This window comes from Orcinus orca, chromosome 10 (assembly GCF_937001465.1).
Source record: "Orcinus orca chromosome 10, mOrcOrc1.1, whole genome shotgun sequence".
Classification (NCBI taxonomy): Eukaryota; Metazoa; Chordata; class Mammalia; order Artiodactyla; family Delphinidae; genus Orcinus; species Orcinus orca.
In genome coordinates, this window is record NC_064568.1 from 25,859,720 (window position 1) to 25,886,675 (window position 26,956).

The following is a 26,956-nucleotide window of genomic DNA, read 5'->3' on the forward strand; positions in this document are numbered from 1 at the left end:
TATATCTAGGTGAATTTCATTGACGCTAAGTGTCTCTAGAATGTACGTTCCCCCGAGGACAAGGCCTTCATGGTCTTCACTGCTGTGTTCCCAGTGCCTCAAACTGTGCCTGGTACTTTGCAGCTGTGCAATAATGTTTGCTGAATGAAGGAACGAATGAAAGCGGTTTACAGAGTTCTTCACCAAAAGTTTAACATGAAGGAGTGCTGGTAATTTTTTCTGTGCTCTCTACATTTTCTCTGTCTTTTGAGTTGCCTTCAAAATGTTTACTTTTACCAAAACAGATGCGCTATTAAAAACCTATGGTAATGCTTTCTGCTGGTGAGAACGTAGCAGTCCCAAATGTTTCAGTGACTGTGTAAACTGGTTTAACTCTTTCTGAAAACCACTGGATATTCAATATTTGAAAATCACAAAGGGTTCCTTCCTTGTGCCTATTAATCCTGCCTGGGTATTTATGCTAAGGAAAAAAAAAAACAAAACGTAAAATATGAAATGCTGTGTACATCCCAGGGTGTTCATCTTGGTTTTTATATTAGGAAAATAACAACCCTGGACAACCTAAAGGCACTTCTAACGGAGGGAAGAGTAAAAGTAAATTATGAAAATCCACTAGGTGGAATTTCCTGTAACCATTACCAGTTCTGAAGACTCTGTAGCAACATGAACAAAGAGAGGCTGAAAACACAGGCACGCAACGACTTAAATTCTGCATAAACAAAGTAATGGTGCTTTGGTATTAAGAGTGTGGAATTCTGGGAGCCGTTTTCTGAAAAGAGCGGAAAGAACATGAGCTTTCGAGCTGCAGACAGAGGTTTTTATTCAGGCATAGCTGTTGCATAACCTTGGCTGGTCATATTCCCTAACTTCTTTGTGCTTCATTTTTCTTATCTACAAGATGGGCTAATAGTACTACTTCCTAATACTGGGAGAATTCAAATGGGATGCACATAAAAGTAAAAGCCATCACAGATATAGAGACAAACTAATGGTTACCAGTGGGGAGAGGGAAATCCAGCCTTGGAGTTGGGCACCACCCACTCTGGGACTCTCGTGGCTGAGAGCGAGGGAAAGCCACCGGCGACCACACGAGGGCGCCCGCATTCGGGACGGGTGAGGCATTCCCGGGCGTGTCCAGCAGGAGACGCTATGGGCGGAGAGGGACCCTGGACCGGAAGCCGGGCTGGAGGCGTCCGGGCGCAGTCGCGGACTCCTTCCACTTCCGCCGCCGCCGCCGCCACGGGACCGGGCTGAGTTGCTGTTTGTTCCGAGCCGCTACCCTCGCCGTTGCGATGCCGCTGGAGAACCTGGAAGAGGAGGGTTTGCCCAAGAATCCGGACCTACGCATCGCGCAGCTGCGCTTCCTGCTCAGCCTGCCGGAGCACCGCGGGGACGCGGCCGTGCGCGACGAGCTGATGGCAGCCGTCCGCGATAACAGTGAGGCCGGCGCGAGAGCCGAGTCAGCGGCCTAGGCCTGGGCAGCCCCGCGCTCCCGAGCCTGCGGGGTTTTCCACAACGGGGCTCGCGACCCCGGGGCGCCCCTGCGACGGGGTCCCCGAGACCAGACCTGGCCTTTGCGCCCCTCGGGGCTTTCCTTTTGTCGGGGGCGCCTTCTGGGACCTCCAGCCTTGCCCTCAGAGGTTTGCATCTCTGTGCGCCTCCCCCCCTGGGGCCAGCCTCGGGGCGGGGGGCGGGCGGATCCCGAGGTATTGAGCCCCGTGCCAGGCACGGAAGAGAGACATGACTTACTGTCGTTAGCGACTGGTCTCGGGGACTTCAGCATTGCGGGTGGAGGGGAAACTTGGGTCGGTTCCTTTCGCCCTTCCTAGGAGTGAATGGCAGCGGGCCCTGTACCCTTGTACGCACGGGTCTGAGTGTGTGTGTGTGCGTGTAAACAAGCTTAGCCTTTCCCTTGTTGGAAGACTCTGTGGAACAGAAGCCGCCGAGAGGCAAACCGAGGTTGCCCTCCCCCCGGCCCTAGTAGAGGGCGGCGGTGACAGGCCTGGCCCTGATGCTGACCGCCCAGCCCTTTACCAAGCTCTGTCCTATTTCTTCCTCCTGGCAGGTAGGCGACTGGTGGATGACCTCGCAGTCGTGTACGAGGAAGGAGTGGGTAGACACTGAGGTTAGGGCAGGACGGGGCCTCACTCCTAAGCCACTTCCCTCTTGTTCGCTCTCAGACATGGCTCCTTATTACGAAGCCTTGTGCAAATCCCTTGAGTGGCAGATGGACGTGGACCTGCTCAGTAAAATGAAGAAGGCAAATGAAGACGAGTTGAAACGTCTGGACGAGGAGCTGGAAGATGCGGAGAAGAATCTGGGAGAGAGCGAAATCCGAGACGCGATGATGGCAAAGGCCGAGTACCTCTGCCGGATAGGTGACAAGGTGAGTGAGATGGCCTCCCCTCTCTGTAGAGCCTGAAATGGGCACTGTGCAAGATTAGTAATGTCTCATTTTAAAAACCAACGTCCTTTTCCACCAAGTGCAGAGGTAACCTGCTTGCCTGAACTAGTGAATCAGTGCAAAAAATTAATAACGAAAAAGTAGTCTTCTTGCTACACCCATTCTGTCACCTGCCCCCAGACAGCCACCGGTGTGTAGTCGTCCCCCTCTCTCTCTATGCCAATAAAACAAAGTGCCTGTTCGGAGGTGTGTGTTTGTTTATTGTTTTTACAAAATTGGGATCATTCTCAGTAGTTCACTTTTGTAACGTATCCTGGTTGGGAAGCATTGGTTCTGGTGCATTTTGAAAATTATTGTTTACACAGATAATCGTCTCCTTGTAAGAAACTAAAATATTATAGTTAATGGTGAAGTTCTATTTGTTTTTTCTTTATTCTCTATCTCCTCAGATAATCCTTTAAATTCTTTTATTGTACATTTCCACGCATGTGTATGTACTTGTAGAAATTAGGTAGTATTGGTTTAAAAAGTTTGTTTTACATCAATGGAATCGTAGTGTACTCATGTTGTCCCGTTTACTTTTTCATTCAGCATTATATCTGAGTGACTTCCTGTGCTAATGTTCCTAAATCTTGCTCATTCTGGTTGACTGCTAGCTAGGAGTCCATGGTAGGGCTATGCTGTAGTTTATTTAGGTATTCAGTGGTTGGGTATGTGCGTTGTTTTCAGCTGTTTTTGCTAGGACAAGCCACTGCTGTAAACACATGCCTGTGTGTGTGCCTCTTTGTGTATATATGCTCATGTTTCTCTAAGGTGTATTCTGTGAGATGAAATCTCTGGGACGAAGAACAGTTTTTATCTTAGTATGTGTGGCCTGTTCTCCTGCACAGCAGCCAACGTAATTTATACTCCACTATCAGGGCACAAGAGGGATACCCACAAGCATTGGATCTTATAAATTTTTTTACTTAGTAGTTCTGTAATAGTGGTTAAGAGGATGGGCTTTGAATGTCCTAATTTTAAGCAGTGCACCCTGAAGTATTTACATAATGGATGACAGGGTGTCAATATAAAAAAATTAAACAGTGTTGAGCTCTTGGATAAGATTCCTTGGGTTGTATTTCTGACTTCAGTAATTATGATTTACTCCTCTGTATGAGTTTCCTCATCTGTTAAATAGGGATAATGATAGTGCCTAGGGGCAAAGAGCTTAGACTAGTCCCTGCTGCAAAGTGCTGAAATGTTAAATGGTACGAGCTATTATTATTTAGTTTAAATTTAAAACAAGTTTTTTTCTTCTGAGTATAAATTTAGGGTTTGGAAAAAAAGAAGCTTTGGTCATTGTAAAAAGTTGGAAAATACAGAACGGTTTAAAAATAGCTAATAGTTTGTGTGGCTTTCTAGGCTGTGTGTGGTTTGCTTTGGTTTGGTTTTAAAGAGGATGAATTATTACACGTGAATGAGAAACTTAAAGCTTTTGATTCAGGCCTTAAGGAATTTCAACAAGGATGTTTGAATCAACATCAGGGGGTTGTAAATCGGTGATGTTCTAATAATATGTTCCATATTTGTTAAATAGCCTTCTTCTAAAAAGAAGAGTTGTCTTTTTTCCCTCCTGTTTAATTTCTTGTTTTAATATTTTATTTTGTGTACTATTACTAAATAATGGACTTAGTGCATTTTTATTATTCACTGTGGTGTATTGATTACAGTCATTATTCTTTCCGGTGCTCAATTTGTTACAAGTTTGTTAGTGCAGGTTCCTTCAAGATGGTTTCTTGGTCCTTTTGACATGATCTCCTTGGTCTTCCTTATAACAAGATGTCACAGGCTCACCTGTTATTTTCACTCTCCAAACCTGGAACCATCCATTTCTCCTAGGATCCCTGGTTTCTTTTACTGGGTGATAGTATTTGAAAACCGAGATCTTAGTACTGGGTGTGCCCATTACTGTCTTGCCAGTCTCTTTTTAGAAATGTATGAGGCATAACTAATAATTACGTAAAATGAAGCCAGACACATACTAAAAGGTACCAAGTATAAACAAATGATTTTATTCATGTTCATTTTTTTGTTTTGGGGGGTGGGTTGTTTTGGTTTTGTTTTGGTTTTTTTTTTTTTTTTTGCTGGTGGTGGTGGTGGTAGTTTTTTTTGCTGTTTTTTGGCCAGGGCACGTGGCATTGTGGGATCTTAGTTCCCCAACCAGGGATCAAACCGCATCCGCTGCAGTGGAATCTCAGTGTCTTACCACTGGACTGCCAGGGAAGTCCCACATGTTCATGTTTTAAAAGCAATAAAAACATTTTATTCCACAATGATTTGAGATAGAATTGTATATTTAAATACTCAATTGTGTTCTAGTAGTCAGTGATTAAGATAAAATATTTATTACCCTTTAGGTGATAAGATTGACAGTTTACAGTAATTTTACAGTAGTGTATTGTAATTGTTAAAGGAAAAAATATAGAACAAAGAAGAATACTGACATAATGGTGAATAAATTATGAATGTGTTTCTTCCATTGTTTTCTAGAATATAAGTATATGCTTAGACAGAGTTGATGTGTTTTCTATAAAAGTGGAGAGAATCGTATAAGGAGCCCCATGCAATTATCCCCCGGCTTTAACAAGATCAGCTCATGGCCATACTGTTCTATCTCTACTCCTACATGTTTCCCCAACTCCTTGCTAAGAAAATCCTAGACAGCTGTTAGCTTTTGAAACTTTTAACCTTTTCTCACCTGTTGCCTTGGTTCTCTTGACAGGAAGGTGCTCTGACAGCCTTTCGCAAGACATATGACAAAACCGTGGCCCTGGGTCACCGACTGGATATTGTGTTCTATCTCCTTAGAATTGGCTTATTTTACATGGATAATGACCTCATCACACGGAACACAGAAAAGGCCAAAAGGTGAATTTTATTTTTTCATTTTTTTAGTGTTTTATTTATTTATTTTTTGGCTGTGTCGGGTCTTAGTTGCGGCACACGGGATCTTTGTTGAAGCACGCAGGATCTTTTTGTTGTGGCGTGCTGGCTCTTCGTTGTGGTGTGTGGCCTTCTCTCTAGTTGTGGCATGCGGGTTTTCTCTTCTCTAGCTGTGGTGTGCAGGCTCCAGGGCGCATGGGCTCTGTAGTTTGCGGCACACGGGCTCTCTAGTTGAGGCGCGCAAGCTCAGTAGTTGCGGCGCGCGGGCTTAGTTGCCACACGGCATGTGGGATCTCAGTTCCCTGACCAGGGATGGAACCCGCGTCTCTTGCATTGTAAGGTGGATTCTTTACCATTGGACCACCAGGGAAGTCCCCAGAAGGTGCGTTTTAGCAGTGGGGATTTATTCCCTCTAAATTATGATGCTACAGATAAGAAATTGATGTAAGAAATTTACCTATTTTTTTTGTTTCCAACTAGTAAATTTGGTCAAATAATTAATGTTCTTACTTACAGAAATGTTCTCTTTAAATTTTTCTTTTTGGTCTAAGTTGTTAAAAGCTGTTTCCTCTTTCATAATAACGCAAAACTTGTAAAAAGTGGCACTGTTTATTTCCAGATCATCACCTTACTGTTTTGTATTTTATAGCTTGATAGAGGAAGGAGGAGACTGGGACCGGAGAAACCGCCTAAAAGTATATCAAGGTCTTTATTGTGTGGCTATTCGTGATTTCAAACAGGCAGCTGAACTCTTCCTTGACACTGTTTCAACGTTTACATCCTACGAACTCATGGATTATAAAACCTTTGTGACTTACACTGTCTATGTCAGCATGATTGCTTTAGAAAGACCAGATCTCAGGGAAAAGGTAATGACTGGATCATATTTAAAGAATACCCCTTAAATACACAAAAATACACCTTAAATACACAAAAATCATTAAAGCACGTATTTGTTTTTAAAAAAAATTTCTAGGTAATTAAAGGAGCAGAGATTCTGGAAGTGTTGCACAGTCTTCCGGCAGTTCGGCAGTATCTGTTTTCACTCTATGAATGCCGTTACTCAGTTTTCTTCCAATCATTAGGTAAGGATAGAGTTGCTCGTTTTGACTGTCTGTCTTCATCTTATTCCTGACCCTGTTTGCAGATAACCTAAGATGATTTTTCACATACATGAAAAATATAGTGTGCAGACAGCTGTAGGTCTTTGGTCAGTACAGCTAATCTTTTGCCCATCTTGTTTAGAGGGGGGTTAGCAGACTTTGATCAAATGCTTTTGTGTGGTCCAGGAGGTAAGATTGATGTTTACATTTTTTAAGGATCGTTTAAGAAAACAGGACAAAGAAAACTACATGACAGCTCTATGGCTCTCAGCGGCTAAAAATACCAACCATCTGGCCCTTTGCCGAGGAAGTTTGCCTGACCCCTGGTTTAGAGTCTTACTGGGATGTAAGGCAGAAAGTGAGCAAATGGTTCGAAGTACTGAGTTTTAGAATTGAGATCTTGAATCTCCGTTTGATTGAGTTGATGTTAATTGAGTTGAATTCAACAATGGGTTATTTATGCAACAGCTAAATCTTTGTGCCGATTTGCAAATCATTTTCAAGGGATGTTGTTTGAGAAAATCTGTTGAAAGTGCTTGTGGTGTTCAACCCAAGGGTCCTTCCCAGATGATTTTCCTAAAACTTAAATAACTTGGCATTGATAATTCTCTCGTTTGTGCTGCAAGTTTCAGTAAGTATTTGGTTAATAAGTAGGTAGAATTTACAAAACATGGGTTAGGAGGACTCCAAATGATGGTCTTCTGTGTTTGGAGTAGGTTTTGGCCCAGTGTTTATGGAGTGCTTTCTGCATAAAGTTAGGCTGCTTTATGGGAATTCATACTACTCCCGTCATGCAGTGTGGGAACAGGGCTCCTCAAGTGTGAACGACCTGCATGGCCCTGTCTTCCCATATGTGCACGATGGGTGGGTTTGCACCCAAGGTTGTACTTCAGAATTGCCCTTCTCCCTTTTTTCTGCGTGTGGATCTCGTCATTATTCTGCTCAAATGTGGCGCTTTTCCCTTCGTCCTTCAGTCCAAAAATTTTAAAAATCCCTTCTCTGCATTCCTAGTCTTATTTTAGTCTTATCTTATTCCTAGCCCCATCCTCTTTTTTTATTGAGATGTCAATCACTATAAAATTCAGTATTTTAAAGTGTGTAATTTCAGTGGTTTTAGTATATTGACAAGGTGTGCAGCCACACCACTAATTCCAGAACATCTTCATCACCCCAAAAGATGTTCTGTACCCATTAGCAGTCACTTCCCGTTCCTGGTTCCAGCCCCTGGTCTTTCTGTCTCCATGGATTTGCTTGTTCTGGACATTGCACATGAATGGAATTACACAATATGTGGCCTCTTGTGCCTAGCTGCTTTTGCCCAGCATAATGCTTTTACTGTCCTCCATGCTGTAGCGTGTATCAGTGCTTCATTCAGTTGAGAGCTGAATGATAACGCCGTTGCATGGATATACCACATTTCATTTATCCGTTCATCAGATGGTGGATACAGTATAAATAACGCTGTAATGAATGTTTACAAGTTTTTGTGTGGACACAATGTCTAGTTTCTCCTGGGGATATACCTAGTAATGGAATTGGTGTGTCATATGGTAACTCTTTGATTAACTTTTTGAGAAACTGCTGAACTGTTCTCCAAAGCAGCTACACAATTTTACATTCCCACCAGCAGTGTGTGAGTTCCAGTTTCCCCACATCTGATACTGGTTATCGTGTGTCTTTTTGATCATAGGCGTCTTAGTGGGTGTGAAGTGGTATCTTACGGTTCTGATTTGCATTTCTCTGATGACTAGTGATGCTGCATATTTTGGCATGTGCTTATTGGTCAAATGCCCTATTTTTACTTACTTAATTTTTTTTAATCTTTATTTTTTTTATTTTTCGGCCATGCCGCGTGGCTTTCAGGATCTTAGTTCCCCGACCAGGGATTGAACCTACACCCTTGGCAGTGAAAGTGCAGAGTCCTAACCACTGGGCCGCTAGGGAATTCCCTGCCCCATTTTTTAAACAGCAAATTATTTTGTGATTCTTTTTTAGAGTTTTTCTCTACTGCTACTTGAGATAATTAAGAGTAGACCTTACGCTTTTTTCCTTTGTAATGATCTTGACACCAGCACAGTGCCCGTATGTTACTGAGTGCTCTGTGTAACTGTAATTTAAGAGAAAAATGGGGGGAAGTGCTATCCTAGTGTGAAATTGATGGCTTTTGGAAACTTTTGAATGGTTAAGGTAACCTCTTTCCATCTTCCCCATCCCTACTGGCAACCTTTTAAAATTTACTCATTTCCCAGATAGTTTTTTATTTTTATTTTTTTAAAATATTTTAATTTCATTGGAGTATAGTTGATTTACAGTGTGTTAGTTTCAGGCGTACAGGAAAGTGGTTCAGTTATACATACACATATATTCATTCTTTTTTAGATTCTTTTCTCATATAGGTTATCACAGAATATTAAGTAGAGTTCCCTGTGCTATACAGTAGGTCTTTGTTGGTTATCTATCTTATATATAGTAGTGTGTGTATGTTCAACCCGAGCTCCTGATTTATCCCTCCCCCTCCCGTTTCCCCTTTGGTAACCGTAAGTTTATTTTCGATATCTGTAAGTCTGTTTCTGTTTTGTAAGTAAGTTCACTTGTATCTTTTTTTTTTTTTTTTTTTGCGGTACGTGGGCCTCTCACCGCTGTGGCCTCTCCCGCTGCGGAGCACAGGCTCCGGACGCGCAGGCTCAGCGGCCATGGCTCATGGGCCCAGCCACTCCGCGGCATGTGGGATCTTCCTGGACCGGGGCACGAACCCGTGTCCCCTGCATCGGCAGGCAGACTCTCAGCCACTGCGCCACCAGGGAAGCCCTGTATCTTTTTTTTTAATTAGATACCACATATGAGTGATACCATATATTTATCTTTCTCTGTCTGACTTACTTCACTTAGTATGATAATCTGTAGATCCATCCGTGCTGCTGCAGATGGTATTATCTCATTCTTTTTTTGTGGCTGAGTAATACTCCATTGTATATGTGTACCACACCTTCATTATCCATTCCTTTGTCAATGGACATTTAGGTTGCTTCCATGTGTTAGCTGTTTTAAATAGTGCTGCAGTGAACATTGGGTTGCATGTAACTTTTCGGATTATGGTTTTCTCTGGATATATGCCCAGGAGTGGGATTGCTGGATCATATGGTAGTTCTATACTTAGTTTTTAAAAGATCCTCCATATTGTTCTCCATAGTGGTTGCACCAATTTACATTCCCACCAACGGTGTAAGAGGGTTCCCTTTTCTCCACACCCTCTCCAGCATTTATTGTTTGTAGACATTTTGATGATGGCCATTCTGACCCTTGTGAGGTGATACCTCATTGTAGTTTTGCTTTGCACTTTTCTGATAATTACTGATGTTGAGCATCTTTTCATGTGCTTTTTGGCCATCTGTATGTCTTCTTTGGAGAAATGTTGATTTAGATCTTCTGCTCATTTTTATTTTTATTTTTTTGGCTGCATTGGGTCTTTGTCACTGCGTCTGGGCTTTCCTCTGATTGCGGCGAGCAGGCTTCTCATTGCGGTGGCTTCTCTTGTTGAGGAGCACAGGCTCTAGGCACATGGGCTCAGTAGTTGTGGCCCGCAGGCTCTAGAGCACAGGCTCAGCAGTTACAGTGCACAGGCTTAGTTGCTCCATGGCATGTGGAATCTTCCTGGGCCAAGGCTCGAACCCATGCCCCCTGCGTTGGCAGGCGGATTCTTAACCACTGCGCCACCAGGGAAGCCCTGCCCATTTTTTGACAGCATTGTTTGTTTGTTTGTTTTTGACATAGAGCTGTGTGAGCTGTTTGTGTACTTTGGAGATTAATCCCTTGTAGGTTGCTTCATTTGCAAATATTTTCTCCCATTCTGTGGGTTGTCTTTTCCTTCTGTTTATGGTTTCCTTTGTTGTACAGAAGCTTTTACGTTTAATTAGGCCCCATTTGTTTATTCTTATTTTCATTACTCTAGGAGGTGATCAAAAAAGATATTGCTGTGATTTATGTCAAAGAGTGGTCTGCCTATGCTTTCCTCTAAGAGTTTTATAGTGTCCAGCCTTACATTTAGGTCTTTGATCCATTTCAGGTTTATTTTTGTGTATGGTGTTAGAGAATGTTCTAATTTCTTTTACATGTAGCTGTCCGGCACCACTTATTGAAGAGACTGTTTTTTCTCCCTTGTATATTCTTGCCTTCTTTGTTGTAGATTAATTGACCATAAGTGCCTGAGTTTTTATTTCTGAGCTTTCTGTCCTGCTCTGTTGATCTGTATTTCTGTTTTTGTGCCAAGTACCATATTGTCTTGATGACTGTAGCTTTGTAGCATAGTTCGAAGTCAGAGGGTTTGATTCCTCCAGCTCCGTTTTTGTTTCTCAGGATTGCTCTGGCTATTCAGGGTCTTTTGTGTCTCCATATAAAGTAAAAAAACTTTTTGTTCTAGTTCTGTGAAAAATGCCATTTGTAATTTGATAGGGATTGCACTGAGTCTGTAGATTGCCTTGGGTAGTACAGTCATTTTGACAATGTTGATTCTTCCAATCCAAGAACATGGTATATATCCTTCCATCTGTTTGTGTCCTCTTCAGTTTCTTTCTTCAGGGTCTTACAGTTTTCAGAGTACAGGTCTTTTGTCTCCTTTGGTAGGTTTATTCCTAGGTGTTTTGTTCTTTTTGATGTGATGGAAAATGGGATTGTTTCCTTAATTTTTCTTTCTGATCTTTTCTTGTTAGTATATAGGAATGCAAAGGATTTCTGTGTATTAATTTTGTATCCTGCAACTTTACTGAACTTTACTGAATTCATCGATGAGCTCTAGTAGTTTTCTGGTAGCATATTTTCTATGTATAGTATGTTATCTCCAACGGTGACAGTTTTACTTCTTTTCCAGTTTGGATTCCTTTTATTTCTTTTTCTTTCATTGCCATGGCTAGGACTTCCAAAACTATGCCGAATAGAAGTGGTGACAGTGGCCATCCTTGCCTTGTTGCTGATCTTAGAGGGAACGCTTATAGCTTTTCACTGTTGAGAATGATGTTAGCTGTGGGTTGGTCATATATGGCCTTTATTATGTTGAGGTAAGTTCCCTCAGTTCCCACTCTGGAGAGCTGTTATCATAAATGGGTGTTGAATTTTGTCAAAAGCTTTTTCTGCATCTATTGAGATGATCATATGGTTTTTATTCTTCAGTTTGTTAATATGTATCACACTGATTGAGTTGTGGATATTGAAGAATCCTTGCATACCTGGGATAAATCCCACTTGAGTATGCTGTGAGATCCTTTTAGTGTATTGTTGGATTTGGTTTGCTCGTATTTTGTCGAGTATTTTTGTGTTTTTGTTCATCAGTGATACTGGCCTGTAATTTTCTTTTTTTTGTGGTATCTTTGGTTTTGTGTCAGGGTGAGGGTGGCCTCATAGAATGACCCTGGGAGTGTTTCTTCCTCTGCAATTTTTTGGAAGAGTTTCAGAAAGACAGGTGTTAATGCTTCTCTAAATGTTTGACAGAATTCACCTGTGAAGCCAGGACTTAGGTTTGTTCCAAGTTTTTAAATCAGTTTCAATTTAAGTACGTGTGATTGGCCTGTTCATATTCTGTATTTCTTCCTGGTTCAGTCTTGGAAGGTTGTATCTTTCTAAGAATTAGTCCACTTCTTCCAGGTTGTCCATTTTATTGGTATGTGGTTGTTTGTAGTAGTCTCTTATGATCCTTTGTATTTCTGTGGTATCCCTTGTAACTTCTCCTTTTTCATTTCTCATTTTATTGATTTGAGTCCTCTCCCTTTTTTTCCTTGATGAGTCTGGCTACAGGTTTAGCAAGTTTGTTTGTCTTCTCAAAGAACCAGCTTTTAGTTTCATTGACCTTTTCTATTGTTTTTTTGGTCTCTATTTCATTTATTTCTGCTCTGATCTTTATGATTTCTTTCCTTCTCCTAACTTTGGGTTTTGTTTGTTGTTCTTCCTCTGGTTGCTTTAGGTGTAAGGTTAGGTTGTTTATTTGAGATTTTTCTTGTTTCCTGAAGTAAGAATGTATTGCTGTAAACAGCCGTCTTAGAACTGCTTTTGCTGTGTCCCAAAGGTTTTGGCCCATCATGTTTTCATTGTCATTTGTCTCTAGGTAATTTTTGATTTCCTCTTTGATTTCTTCAGTGAGCCATTGGTTGTTTAGTAACATATTGTTTAGCCTCCATGTGTTTGTGTTTTTTACAGTTTTTTTCCTGTAACTGATTTCTAATCTCATAGCGCTGTGGTTGGAAAAGAGGCTTGATACGATTTCACTTTTCTTAAATTTACTGAGGCTCAATTTGTGGCCCAAGATGTGATCTGTCCTGGAGGATGTTTAGAAGAATGTGTATTCTGCTGCTTTTGGATGGATGGAATGCTCTGTAAATATCAATTAAGTCCATCTGGTCTAATGTGTCGTTTAGTGCCTGTGTTTCCTTATTGATTTTCTGTCTGGAATGATCTGTCCATTGATGAAAGGGGGATGTTAAAATCCTCTGCTATTATTGTCTTACTGTCAATTTCTCCCTTTATGGCTGTTAGCATTTGCCTTATATATTGAGGTGCTCCTGTGTTCGGTGCATATATATTTACAACTGTCACATCTTCTTGGATTGATCCCTTGATCATTATGTAGTGTCCTCCTTTGTCTCCTGCAAGTCTTTATTTTCAAGTCTATTTTGTCTGATATGAGTACTGCTAGTCCAGCTTTCTTTTGATTTCCATTTGCATGGAATACCTTTTTTCCATCCCCTCACTTTGTCTGTATGTGTCCCTAGATCTGAAGTGGATTTCTTGTAGATAGCATATATACGAGTCTTGTTTTTATATCCATTCAGCCAATCTGTCTTTTGGTTGGACCATTTAATCCATTTACGTTTAAGGTAATCATCAATATGAATGTTTTATTGCCATTTTGTTAATTGTTTTGGTCTTTTTTTCTTTCCTTCCTCTTTTGTTCTCTTCTCGTGATTTGATGTCTATCTTCAGTGATGTGTTTGGATTGCGTTTTCTTTTTTGTGTCTCTATTGTAGATTTTTGGTTTGTAATTCCCATGAGGTTTTGATAATGGCAGTCTGTGTATGTACAGGATTGTGTTAAGTTGCTGATCTCTTAATCTCAAATGCATTTCCAATATCCTGCCTGTGTACTTTCCTCACAATTGCTGGTTTTGATATAATATATACGTGTGGATGATTTCCTACCGTAACTTTGTATTTGCCTCTACCAATGAGCTTCTCCATTTGTAATTTTCTTGATTCTAGTTGTGGCCTTTTCTTTTCCTCCTAGAGAAGTTCTTTTAGGATTTGTTGTAAAGGTGGTTTGGTGGTTCTAAACTCTGTTAGCTTTTGCTTGTCTGTAAAGCTTTTGATTTCTCCGTCAAATCTGAACTAGAGCCTTGCTGGGTAGAGTATTCTTGACTGTAAGTTTTTGCCTTTCATCACTTTAAATATATCATGCCACTCCCTTCTGTCCTGCAGTTTCTGCTGAAAAATCAGCTGATAATCTTATGGGGGTTCCTTTGTATGTTGTTTGTTGCTATTCCCTTGCTGCTTTTTATATTTTTTCTTTGTCTTTACTTTTTGTTAGTTTGATTAATATGTGTCTTGGAGTGTTCCTCCTTGGGTTTATCTTGTATCGGCCTCTCTGTGCTTCCTGGATTTGAGTGTTTCCTTTCTCATGTTAGGGAAGTTTGCAGCCATAATCTCTTCAAATATTTTCTCAGGCCCTTTCTGTCTCTCTTTTTCTTCTGGAACCCCTATAATGTGAATGTTGGTGCATTTAGTGTTATCCCAGAGGTCTCTGAGACTGTCCTCATTTCTTTTTTTTTTTTTTTTAATTTATTTATTTTTTTATTTTTGGCTGCATTGGGTCTTCATTGCTGCATGCGGGCTTTCTCTAGTTGCACAGCGACCGGGGGCTTCTCTTTGTTGTGGTGCGCGGGCCTCTCATTGCAGTGGCCTCTCTTGTTGTGGAGCACGGGCTCCAGGCGCACAAGCCTCAGTAGTTGTGGCACTCGGGCTCCAGAGCGAAGCCTCAGCAGCTGTGGCACACGAGCTTACTTGCTCCGCGGCATGTGGGATCTTCCCGGACCAGGGCTCGAACCCGTGTCCCCCGCATTGGCAGGCGGATTCTTAACCACTGCGCCACCAGGAAAGCCCTGTCCTCATTTCTTTTCATTCTTTTTTCTTTATTCTGTTCCGTGGCAGTGATTTCCACCATTCCGTCTTCCAGCTTACTCGTTCGTTCTTCTGCCTTAGTTATTGTGCTACTGATTCTTTCTAGTTTATTTTTCATTCCAGTTTTTGTGTTGTTCATCTCTGTTTATTCTTTAAATCTTCTTTGTTAAACATCTCTTGTAACTTCTTGGTCTGTGCCTCCATTCTCTTTGAGATCTTGGATCATATTTACTGTCATTAGTGTAAATTCTTTTTCAGGTAGGTCGTCTACTTCCTCTTCATTTAGTTGTTCTTATGGATTTTTATCTTGTTCCTTCATCTGAAACACATTGCTGTCTCCTTTTGTCTGATTTTCTGTTTGTGGTCGCCTTTCTGCAGGCTGGAGGATCGTAGCTCGTCTTGCTTCTGGTGTCTGCCCTCTGGTGGGTGAGGTTGGTCCTGAGGCTTGTGCAGGCTTCCTGGTGCCAGGGACTGGTGCCTGCTCACTGGTGGGTCTTGTCCCTCTGGTGGGCAGGGCAGTGTCAAGGGGTGTGTTTAGGTGGCTGGGAGCTCAGTATGGCTTTAGGCAGCCGGTCAGCTGATGCGTGGGGCTCTGTTCCCATCCTGCTGGTTGTTTGACCTGAGGCTTTCCAGCACTGGAGCCTGTAGGCTGTTGGGTAGGGCCAGGTCTTGATGCCAAAATGGTGACCTCCAGGAGAGCTCATGCTGATCAATAGTCTCTGGGGCCTCCCCCCAGAGACTAGTGATTGGTGTGAGCCACAGCCAGCCCCTGCCTCCCCAGGAGACCCTCCAAGACTCACAGTTAGGTCTAGCCCTGGCTCCTGTGGAGTTGCTGCTTTGTGCTGGGTCCCAGTGTACATGAAACCTTGTGTGCACCCTCCAAGAGTGGCGTCTCTGTTCCCCTCAGTCCTGTGGAGCTCCTGTACTCAAGCCCCACTGGCCTTCAAAGCTTTTGGGATTCCTCCTCCCAGTGCCAGACCCTCAGGCTGGGGAGCCTAATGTGGGGCTCAGGACTCTCACTCTTGTGGGAGAACCTCTGTGATATATTTATTTTCCAGTTTGGGGGTCACTCGCCTGGCAGGAATGGGATTCGATTATGTCACAACAGTGCACCTCCTGCCGTCTTGTTGTGGCTTCTTCTTTTCACTGAGTGTGAAATATCTGTGTTGGTAGGTTCCAGTCTTATCAGTGGTTGTTCAGCGGCCATGATTTTGGTGTTTTTGCGAGAGTAGGTGAGCTCAAGGCCTTCTACTCTGCCCTCTTCTCTGGCATCGAGTGGTGGCTTTTAGTTTGGATGCTTGCTGCCTCTTTGCTCAGTGTGTGCTGGCTGTTATCCACTCGATATGGGTGTGCAGGTATAGTGGCCCTTCCCGGTATAGCGGGGTTAATTAGCACTTGGTGCCTTGTGGCGGGTCTCATATGGGTGGCTGCTGTTCACACACTTCTGGGACAGCGGGGACAGGGCCTGGTGCCTGCTCGTGATTTCCCAGATATTTAAAATACAAAGGACAGATAGTTAAATCTTTCTGACAACAGTCATCATTTGTATCATTTACTCTCTCCTTTTATGTACTAAGGCATGTAGCATTTATTTGGTTTTATATATAAATAAGCCTTTTTGCTTCTCCAAATATACATAGACTTTGTACTATAAAATATTTTATTTGAAAGATAAAATAGCATCCTTTTCTGGGTAATACCTGATGGTTTTCAAAAATTAAAAATAAACTGAGATGAGACAGTCCTAGGCCCAAATTCATTTACACGTTCACATACACAGAGTTCTTCCGGAATAGAAACATTTTAAGATTGTTATATATCCTTCCAGAACTTTTATTCATTATATGTACTTTAAAAATCAGAAAATAACACACCAAAAAAAAACCCAGAGTTTTTTGTATACATGGAAAATTTTCAAACTGTATCATAGAAAGAAGAAAAAGTTTCTCTAGCCTTTGATTGCCCAGGTCATTTCTCTAGAGGCAACTACTGATTTCAGGTTCCAAGGGTGTCTGTCCAAGGGCATTTGTATCCAGACGTATAAGCACGTAACACCTTTAAACATGTGTGGGTGTATTTTACATGCAGTTTTGTAAGTAGGTTTTTTTTTTCTTTAAAATGTATCTTTATGTCTTTTAGAAATAGCTGGTATTGAGTCAGTATTTTTAAGTGGCTGTCGGGCATCAGACGCTGGGTATGTAGTGGCAGATCAAACAGGCAGAACTCCTTGCAACTGCCAGTTATCCTTTTTTAAGGACCTTAGAACTTCAGTGTATTGAAATAATGTATTTTCTCTGGACCTACTGCCTCATCCTTTGTTAGGCCTCTCAGTGACTAACTGGCCCAGGCTTGGTCATTGCCCTTATCTCTATAATTCTGTCATCAAATACATATGGATGGCAGTGATTTCCAGATTCATGTCTCCAGCCCCACACTTGCCAGTGAGCATCAGACCCAAGCCTTGGGATCTTTGACTTGGGTGTCTGACAGGGGAATCCACCTCAACCCTGCTGAAGTGTAATGTATGAATCCTTCCCTCCCCACCTCCCCCCCCCACCACACACACACACACACACAAAGCAACTCAAAAAAAAAAAAAAGAAAAATTCTCCTTCTCCAGGGATTTTTATCTTGTTCAAGCCAGAAACATAAGTATATTCTTGAATGTTTTGTCTTGCTTACCTTCTGTATCCTTGTAGCTGTCCTCCTGCTACGTTCTGAACCTGCTCTCCTTTCTGCTCTTGGGCTTAGCCAGGCTCTTCCTGCCTTGGATCTTTGCATTCTTTGTGTTGCTCTAAGCCTCCTGCTCTCTGCAGGGCAGGTTCCTCAGAGAAGTCTTCTCCTGTCGACTCCAATCCCATGGAAGCCCTCCTGTTCACTATCACATCAGTTTTATTTTCCTTACAGAACTCGTTCTTTTCAGAGTACCTTCTTTATTTGTTCATTTATTTATCTCCTCTCTCTGAAAATTTAGTTGCTGTGTGTGGCAGCAGAGATCTTGTCTTTTGGTTTCCTACCGTATCCTCATTATTTAGAACAGTGATAGATAGTAGTAGATGTTCAGTAAAATAATTTGCACTTGTGTGTGTGGATTGCTCATTAATACTCTGTATACACTTTGTAGATAAAGGCTGTTAATTTCTATCATGTTATAAATCCATCCTCCAGTTTAATCAGTTTATCCAAAGGGAGGTCCTTATAATTGTCATGTTATTCATTGCAGCTGTTGTGGAACAGGAAATGAAAAAGGACTGGCTTTTTGCTCCTCATTATCGATACTACGTGAGAGAGATGCGGATTCACGCATACAGCCAGCTGCTCGAGTCATACAGGTCATTAACCCTGGGCTATATGGCAGAAGCCTTTGGTGTTGGTGTGGAGTTCATTGATCAGTAAGTTTAAATAACATCATGTCAGTTTACTTTTTACACTTACCTTTGCATGTGTGAACTTGTATATTTTCTCCATTTACATTGCTCATGGAGGAGATGTCCCCGTGTCTTGGACGCAGGGTAGTGGGTGTAGAGTTGGGGAGAATGTGAGCTGTCCAGGTGGTATCTAGATATTTAAGTGGTTCCCAAACATCAGCCTTTTAACTTTGAAGATGTAGTTTGCAGTGGCTCACAGTGAAAAACGCACTTTTTAATGAAGCTGCATTTCATTTTAAAAGACCACACTCTCTTTAGCCATTTTGGGTTTTTTTCTAATATTTTATTATGAAAAATTTCAAACATGATGAACATTGTAAAGAGTTACACTGTAAATTCCCATAGATCCTTGATTCTGTAATTTATTAACATTTTGTTATATCTGTTTTATCACCTTCCATCTGATTTTTAACCGCTTGAAAGGAAGTGTCAGACACCAGTACATTTCACCCCCCGTCATCTTAGCATGCATAGATGACTGGGGGGGTGCTTGTTTATGGGTGGGCGGGTTGGTTTAGAGTAATCTTTACGTTCAGTAAAATGCACAGATCTTAACCGTACCCAAACTATGGAGCCAGAAATTTCCTCCTTCTCTTCTGTGAAAGAAAAAGAGGCAGTGATGGTGGTTTTTGTTGGTTATCCTATCCATACCAAAATAGAAGGCTGCGTTCCCTCGGTTGGTTTGGTTTTGTTTCACTTCTGAATTGAACTCGTGTGTGAAATTGGTAACCACTGCCCAAGAGCAGTGTTGTAAACGTGCTTCTCATGCGGCAGTGTAAGGAGTGGCTTCCTGTGGTGGGCAGTGCACAAAAAGCAGGGGCTGGTCTGGCTTCCTAGCCTTTAGTTTCTTAACTGTGCTGTGGTGGTGATAAAGCCGTGTCCACTGGTTGGGAGCAGTGCGAGGCTCAGTTGAAGCTGTGGATAAGATGCACAGAAGCAGGGGAGTACCAGTTAGATAGACACACTGCAGTGTTCTGCTAGTCATTACAACGGCATCTGAATTGATGGTATGTGGTACATTTCTGGTGGTATTTCTTAATTGTTCCCCATGGTCTCAGACCAGCTTTAGAGGCGGAGGTTGTCAAGTACATACCGAGCTGCAGTTGTTGTTACCAGAAAGGCCTTCTTTGAAATATCTGATTCACGCCTGGGTTTTCACAGATTGTTTTCTTCCCTCCTAAAATGATTTTGGATGATTGAACAACGATTGTACTTCCACTTCCTTAGACTTAATAAGATATTGTCGGAGAAGGGGACCAGGCCATTATTTGAATAAACCAGGCCTTCTGTTGACATATGTAAGGTTAGAAACCATACCCATGGGCTGTATTCTCCCATTTTGTTGGTAGGTGGTTTGTTTGGGGAAGATGAGTCATCTTGGGATATGTTTGATTGATTAGCACACGGGGAGGCAACAAAAACGTCGCCTGGGGAATGGGACTTGAACACGGATTTAGGGCATTAAGTAGTTAAACTTTGGTGTTGTAACCAGAAAGGAGACTCTGCTTACTCTTAGTGTACATAGTTCAGAGTGAGCATAACTAGGAGTCAGAAAAAGTGCCCCCGAAATGGGCACACCACAGATGGCTTCCCGTGGGCATTGAGACTGGCTGTCATTGCGTATTTAGGATTTTTATAGGTAAAGTGGTGGGGAAAAGGACATTTCAGATGGAGGAAATAGCAGAGATAGATTTAGGAGCATGGTTGAGAAACCAGCAGCCTAGGTGCACGGGATGGAACGTGTGGTGATGGGCACAGGGAGGTCCAGAGCAAAGCATGGGAGGAAGATACTAGGTTGGATCTGAAGGGCTGTTGTAAAGTTGTTTAGAGTCTCGTCGTGGGGGGGGGGGGGATGGGGGTGGTAAATGAAGGGCTGAACTAGTCTGGTGATGGTGGGCATGGGAAGAAGCAGTGGAATTGTCAGCCTGGGTGTCAGCAGTTGACTGGGAGGTCTTACCTCAGGGCATTCTTGAGTTAGAGTTTGCTTGTACGTCAAGTCTAGTGCTGTTCTCCTAAATCATAACATCAAGATTCTTCTCCCCTGCTGTTCTTTGGATCTGGGTAGGACTCACAAGGCTGGTTATATCTGGTTGGGTAGTTTTCTCTGTGTACTTCGGTGCCAGTGGGTTTTGCAGCTGCACTCTGGAGATGCAACTATGTACACTGCTGGAAAATGAACACAAGTGAGTTTAGAAACAGTGCTGATCTCTTTTAATTTTTAGATTTTTACCTAAAGCCACTCAGTAACATAACTCAAAAACCAACAGTTGAATTTTTAATGAGTATAGCACTACAGCATGCTCTATAAACAGTTACACATAGTTCTCGCTAGTTTTAAGATAACCTCTAGCTTAAAATCTTCAATAGCATAACTTCCCCATCGTTCAAGCCCATCACCAGATTTTCCAGAATTGCACATTTCCTTATTGAAAAGGAATAGTGGGGCTTTCACCACTGACTGACCAGTGGCAACGACATACTGCAAACATCTTTTAGCCACGTTTTCATTTGGTTTTGGACTTGATTTTGGTAGTGTTTTGCTATGTAGAAATTGTCTTTACATAATCGAGTTTATCGTTTTCTCCTTACATGGTTTCTGGCATTTGCGATAATTAGGCTGCCTCAACACCATTCCGTAAGCCAACGTTTCCCCACTGACTTGAAATGGCACTTCCGTTCGAGATTTGGTTCTTAAGATTTGGAGTTCCTTTCCTGTTGGTGTTTATGTGCTAGGATCAAGATGTTTTAGTGTCTGTGACAATAATCTGTCACATAATTTTTATTTGGAATCAGATTTTTCTTAATTAGGAGGACTCCCCCTAATTAATCTCCAAATTTAACATCATTCTATTATAAATGGATTATCTTAAAGGAGGCAGCTTTCCGTTTATGGCAGCATTGGAAAGCTGTCTTCATGTAGCTCTAGTGCATTTCTGAGCATTTTCTTTCTTCTCTGTGTCATATGGTGGTAGATAGACCTGGATGGCGGGCTTCACTGCTGATGCTGCTGTGGAGCCAGGTGTGTGACTGTTGTTTAAGTAACTGTCTTAAATTAGGGGGTTTGGGTTGTGACGGGATATACTCACAAATGCCTTTTTTCACATTCCTAATCCGAATTTATTGTGGCACGTTATTCCGTCTTAAAAATAATTGGAAAGCTTTCCTTCCCTCTGTGCTCTGAAGGATTTTGAAAATCCTTAGAGTTCCCTGCTCCGGAAAGGTTAAGTAGAAGGAAACTGGATGGTTTCATCAGGTTCCCCCGCCCCAGTAAAGCTCATTATTTTCCTCATGTTTAATTTTTCTAACCCCTTCAGGTTTTTTCCTGAGCACTTCTGTACCTGTGAATGGCTTCATTCTTTGACCACCTACGCTTCATAGGAATAGGCACTTGTAGGGTCACGTTAATGCTGGTAGATAAGACACCTGCAATACACTGGAGACCATCTTCTCAACTACTGCACAGTGCATCAAAATGTTACCTTGAAAGACAAATCATGTGTTTGTTTATATTTTTCTAAGAATTGTCTATAAGGCTAATGCTAAAGGCTTTTTTTCCCTTCTCTCTCAATTAGGGAACTCTCCAGATTTATTGCTGCTGGGAGGCTACACTGCAAAATAGATAAAGTGAATGAAATAGTGGAAACGAACAGGTACTCTTAAGTTTGTGTATCAGTTGTAATACTGCACAAAATAAAGGGCACTCTTAAGAGTGCCTTCTTTTTAAAGTAGGTCAGCTATTGTTATGGAGTAATGTGACTGGTAAATAATTCATTTTTTTCTTCGATTTATTTATAGACCTGATAGCAAGAACTGGCAGTACCAAGAAACTATCAAGAAAGGAGACCTGCTATTAAACAGAGTTCAAAAACTATCCAGAGTAATTAATATGTAAGAAAAAAAAACCTCATACACCAAGGATTTCCTGTAGCGGTGCTTACTTTACTTTGTGCCCAGTTGAACTGTATAAAATAAATACTGCATGGTTTCTTTCAGTTTACTTTTTTTGACATCTCTAAGAATGGGGTCCAGTAATGTTAAAATAATGTCACATTTGCATCATCTGAACAGCTCTGGTTTATGGTAAATGGTTACAGAGACTACAGGACTTAAGTTCTAATCCTGACTCCGCCTCTTCAGTAAAATAGGGGATCATGCATGTCATCTCTTACCTTTAAGCCTTCTGAATTTTACGAAGAAGATGCTGTATGATTAAACGCGGTGCTTAGTACATAGAAGACAGATGAGAAATGCAGTGTATTGTAAGCTTTCCCTCAGAAACAAGTATCTACAGAAGATAGGAAGTTACTCCTCCTTTTTTGAGGCTACCATAACCCTAGATTCTAGAATCTGCCGCCAAAGCCAGTCTCACTGAAGATTTTAGCTATATTGGCAAAGGGAATCTTTTTTCCCAATTATAAACTTAGTGAGTCAGAGGGGGAGAAGTGCTAGGAAGAAAGAAATACAAAACCAGATAAAGGTGATTAATAGGGCATGAGAGCTCTCTGCTATAGGGTGTCATAGAAGGCCTCCCTAGTACCGTGATACTTACAGAAAAAGGAGAGAGAGAGACCACGAGAGCAAGTATCGAGGGAAGAAAGTCGCTGGAGGTTTTCAGCAGAGGAATGGCCCAATTTGACCTACCTTTTAAGTGTCACCATGGCCCTGAGCTGCAGGGACGCTGGGGAGTGGTGGAATAAACTGTAGAGGCAGCCGGATTTGCTAAGAGGATCCCAGGCTTGCTGAATGGTGACCTTGACAAGAGCAGTTTTGGTAGAGCTGAGTTAAAAAGAGAATGGGAGATGGCATTTTACTGTAAAAAGGAAGGGGAGAGAAGTATGAGGTTTTTGATTCATTTTTTTAAGAGAGCATGTTTACATTGCTGATGGGAATGATTCATTAACATATTAAGAGGATAAAACAAAACACATGATCTCAGTGGATAATCTGTTGAAAATAACTTGAAACATTCATTCTTCATTAAAAACTTGAGTAAAACTACGAGTAATAACAGGTTGGGAAAGCAAAGCCCTCTTGCAAATGATATACTTAATGGCAAAGTATTAGAAGCACTGCCTTAAAAGTCAAGACAGTGGCAGCCGTCAGTACTGTACTGAAAGAGGGGCCACTGACTGTTTGCCAAGGAAGCAGGGACCAGAGCTGTGCTCTGACAGGAGCTTCCTGCAGGTGCTGTGGACTCTTAAAATGCGGGATGGATTTCTAAAAATGCTTATTTATAAAAGCTTATTAACAATGATCACTGTAATTTCTTGAAGAAATTGGTAATATGGGGGCTTCCCTGGTGGCGCAGTGGTTGAGAGTCTGCCTGCCGATGCAGGGGACACGGGTTCGTGCCCCGGTCTGGGAAGATCCCACGTGCCGTGGAGGGGCTGGGCCTGTGAGCCATGGCCGCTGAGCCTGCACGTCCGGAGCCTGTGCTCCGCAACGGGAGAGGCCGCAACAGTGAGAGGCCCACGTACCGCAAAAAAAAAAAAAAAAAAAAAAAAAAAAAGAATATGCTCATTGCAGAAGAAATTCAGGATACTAAAGTGGACTTGCCTTGTCATTCTACCCTGCAGAGGTAATAACGCCTATTAATATTTTGATGAATATTCTCTATATTTAGTCCTATGCATTTGTATTTTTTAATACAAAATCAGAGTCTCTGTGTTAGCTTCAGAGTATCAGTTTGGAAGTGAAAATAAAACTGGAACCTAACACATTTCTTTTTAATGTGGCCATATGGTATAGGAGAAATGAGCACTGGACACTGCAGCTGGAAAACCAAATTCTGATCCCAGCTCTCCTCGTGCTGGCTCTGTGATGCTGGGAGAAATTACTTCCTGGAGGAGAAAACCAGGCTTTATTATGAGGTTCATTTATATGAAAACATTACAAACTATAACACATGCACATTAATTACCATGAGTGTTGGCAGAAAGCTGTCACATAAAATTAATAAACTGGGCCATCTAAGCCATGTTTTATGGGAAAAACTGAGAATTTTTTTGTATTTCACCACCTCATTGATGTTTTTCACTTATGTTTGTTATGTAGTAAGACTACGTAGAATGCTAATTTCAAACCTTGGTTCTCTGCTTTTTGACCAGTGGGGGTATTTTAAATCTTGATAAAATCCTCGTCGAGGAAGTTTTAGGCCCAGGCCCTTATTTCTCACAATTGCAGAAACAAAAGGTTCAGAAACCTAAAACAAGTCAGGACGCCAAAGGAGGCTTCCTGAAGCTACCAAGCTGCAAACTGGTCACCGATGGGCAGCAACTGTCATCGGCCCCCTGACCCCCATACGTTTTTTAAGAAAAAAATATGTATGGCTGCCATCTAAAAATTGAAAGACAATTCAAAAATCACCTATTATCTAGCTTCTCTGGAAAAATGGACAGATCAGGTTAACTCTGAGCTCACGTTTCCACTCCAGCCGAATGGCTAGCACATCTCCAGCAGGCCCGGTGCACCCGGCCTGCCCTGTTTGTTACCTTACAGTACCTGCCTGGCTCCACTGCCATTTGAGTTTGTTGTCCTGGTCCCAGCCCCCTACCGTACACCTGGGGTTGATGATCAGCAGCCTCCGTTAATCACCTAGGAGAATCCATCCAAAGAATTAAAGTCTTAATTTTCTGGTTTTAGTCATGAAGGGCACACATATCACAATATGAAAATAAGATTATCATCAAATGATAGTTCTATTTGCTAAGTGATAATAGCGCTAAAACACTTTCACTGTGTTTAGTCCCTTTTCAGTACTGATCAAAGTTGGCAACCTGTCACTTTTAGCAACCCTAGTCTCATAATACACGATTCAAGTACAAAATGAAGTCACTGGGATGAACGATTTTGTCATCATTGTTCTCTAAAACCATAACATCTGTGCATCAAATTTATCCAGTGAAATAAGTATTTATAAGCTTTGTCAAATTTTGGTAATCTATTTCCTAAATGAGAAAAAATAGATCAATTTTTCATTGACTAGCAGTCTTTTAGGAGTGGAAATACTCTCTACAAGCATTTTTGTTATTAAGTGTCTACACCTAACTTTTACCTAACCCAGTGGCTGCAAGGATAACCTACCTCATTTGTTCACGGAGCACACACAACTGCAGTGCACGTAACGTTTTGTGACTGAACACAGGTAGTCTTCAGTAACCTGACCAGGCATTAATAGTAATTGATGGATGGAAGGTTTACTGACCATTAGCAAATCAATTGTATAATTAATTCTAAATTAATCCCTGGTGCTGTCTGAAACCTGTTTTTGAAGATTAATAGCTGATACTTGACATCTGTCCCCCTGATTACAGGGTAAAAAAGGGAGAGGGGCTGTGATAATCCCTCATCCTTCTAATTCTACACAAATTTGTAGTCGTTAGTAACCAACGTCACATCTCCACAACGGCTATGGGGGAAGTGAAGTTACATGCCTGTCTGGAAAACATGAAAGGCTCTAATTATCACTGGTTTTGGTTTCAAAACCATTTTGCATTATTCTTCTGTCTCGGAAGACCTACAAAGGGTATCAAGAATGTGGGTCAGTTTGGTCCAGGCCATTATAATAACCTTGAAGTGCACAGTACCTCTCATCATTTGGAAATCTCCTGTGGTGGCATAATTTTCCCTGTGCAGACTGGATGTAAGAAATAAAAGGTACAACTTGCCAATGAACGATCAGCCTCCTGCCCGGCAACTACATATCATAAGACCTGACACTGCCTTGGGGAAGGGACCACTTAGTCAAGACTACCAGTAGGTGGCGTCCTGACAACGGTACTAACCCTCCCTTTTAGAAGTTATCAGAGACCTGCTTTCCCAGAGTGTCTCTGCAGTTAGTGGATTATCAACACTGGTATAACTCTACACTTGGTTTTGGAGGACTCAACTTTTCTTGAAGTGCTCTGGCATAGAGGCTTTTCTTTCATCTACACCTCAGGAACTTGGGGCCAAGATGAAGTCCACTGTTTGCTACTCCCTGGATCTCTCTCCTGGCCATTATGTTTCCACCCTCATTCAAAACACCTTTTCTTTGAAGCTGCTCACCACCCAGCAATACCACCAACCCACTGTGCTCACTGCCCTCAGAACTGTAAGTTACCATGTGTCGTCCACTCCAGACCTGAGCAGCTGGCCCCGTCTTCCCCTCACCCTTCCCGACTCTGAAATGGACAACGTGTGCAGCAACAGCCTAGTTCCCTGGCCTTAACTCCAGTGCTCTTTTCCTCCGTGCCACTTCCATCCACTGCCACGGGCTCACCCAGGTCCCAGGGATCACAAGCACCTCTGAACAGCTCTGCTTTTGAAACAAACCTGGAGTGCCCCTCGGACTCTCTTATCCTATTCCTATCCTGATCTATTCCTAAAAGTGCTGTGCCACCATCATAACTCTGGATCGGCCTTGTACATAGTCCTTCTTCATTACTGGCTATATCAAATTGGACTTCGCTCTGTAACTCTGAACAAATCACTTAACTGGTGTGATCACAGACAAGTTGCCTGGAAGGAGGATCGTAAGACGTAACAAGAGGGAAACTGCAAATACCACTTCACTAGGGGGCCAGCATGGACTTACACGGCAGCTTCCAGTTCTTCGTTGAAAACCCAGGCAAGGCCATCACTTAGCCACACTCATACTTCTTAATTCTCTGGCAATCTCCCTGCCCAGGTTCTTCTAACTTTTCATCTCAATACCGATTCCAGTTATCCTGGAGAAAGCAGAAGAAAAAAAATACCTAAGTGGGTTGATGGGTTGATAATTAAGACAGAGTCAACTGTCTGAACTTCTAACTCAACCAACTCAACTTCATCCTTCTGTCTTCCCTCATCTGATTTTCTGCTCTTCAGTACCGCTTCTCCATCTGTCTTTACTACAATACTCTCTTCTCCAGGGTTTCATCTTGGGCTGCCTTCTCTCTCTGGGCCATGGAGCATGGGCTT

At 42.0% G+C, this 26,956-nt stretch overlaps 1 protein-coding gene across 4 annotated transcripts; it reads left to right on the plus strand.

Annotated features, from left to right (window-relative positions):
* The first annotated feature begins 1,203 nt into the window (after window positions 1-1,203).
* On the plus strand, window positions 1,204-22,013 carry PSMD6 (proteasome 26S subunit, non-ATPase 6). 4 transcript variants are annotated; one of them, XM_004267991.3, is made up of 8 exons: window positions 1,204-1,437; window positions 2,181-2,386; window positions 5,169-5,314; window positions 5,979-6,198; window positions 6,306-6,414; window positions 17,812-17,980; window positions 21,589-21,666; window positions 21,812-22,013. In XM_004267991.3, exons 1-8 carry the CDS (start codon window positions 1,293-1,295, stop codon window positions 21,906-21,908), a joined length of 1,170 nt encoding a protein of 389 aa, XP_004268039.1. In that variant the 5' UTR covers window positions 1,204-1,292; the 3' UTR covers window positions 21,909-22,013. The 4 variants fall into 4 exon arrangements, with proteins under 4 accessions (XP_004268039.1, XP_033280665.1, XP_049549717.1 ...); XM_033424774.2 differs by having other exon boundaries at window positions 1,296-1,640; XM_049693760.1 differs by having other exon boundaries at window positions 1,308-1,437; window positions 2,066-2,386.
* Window positions 22,014-26,956: the final 4,943 nt, after the last annotated feature.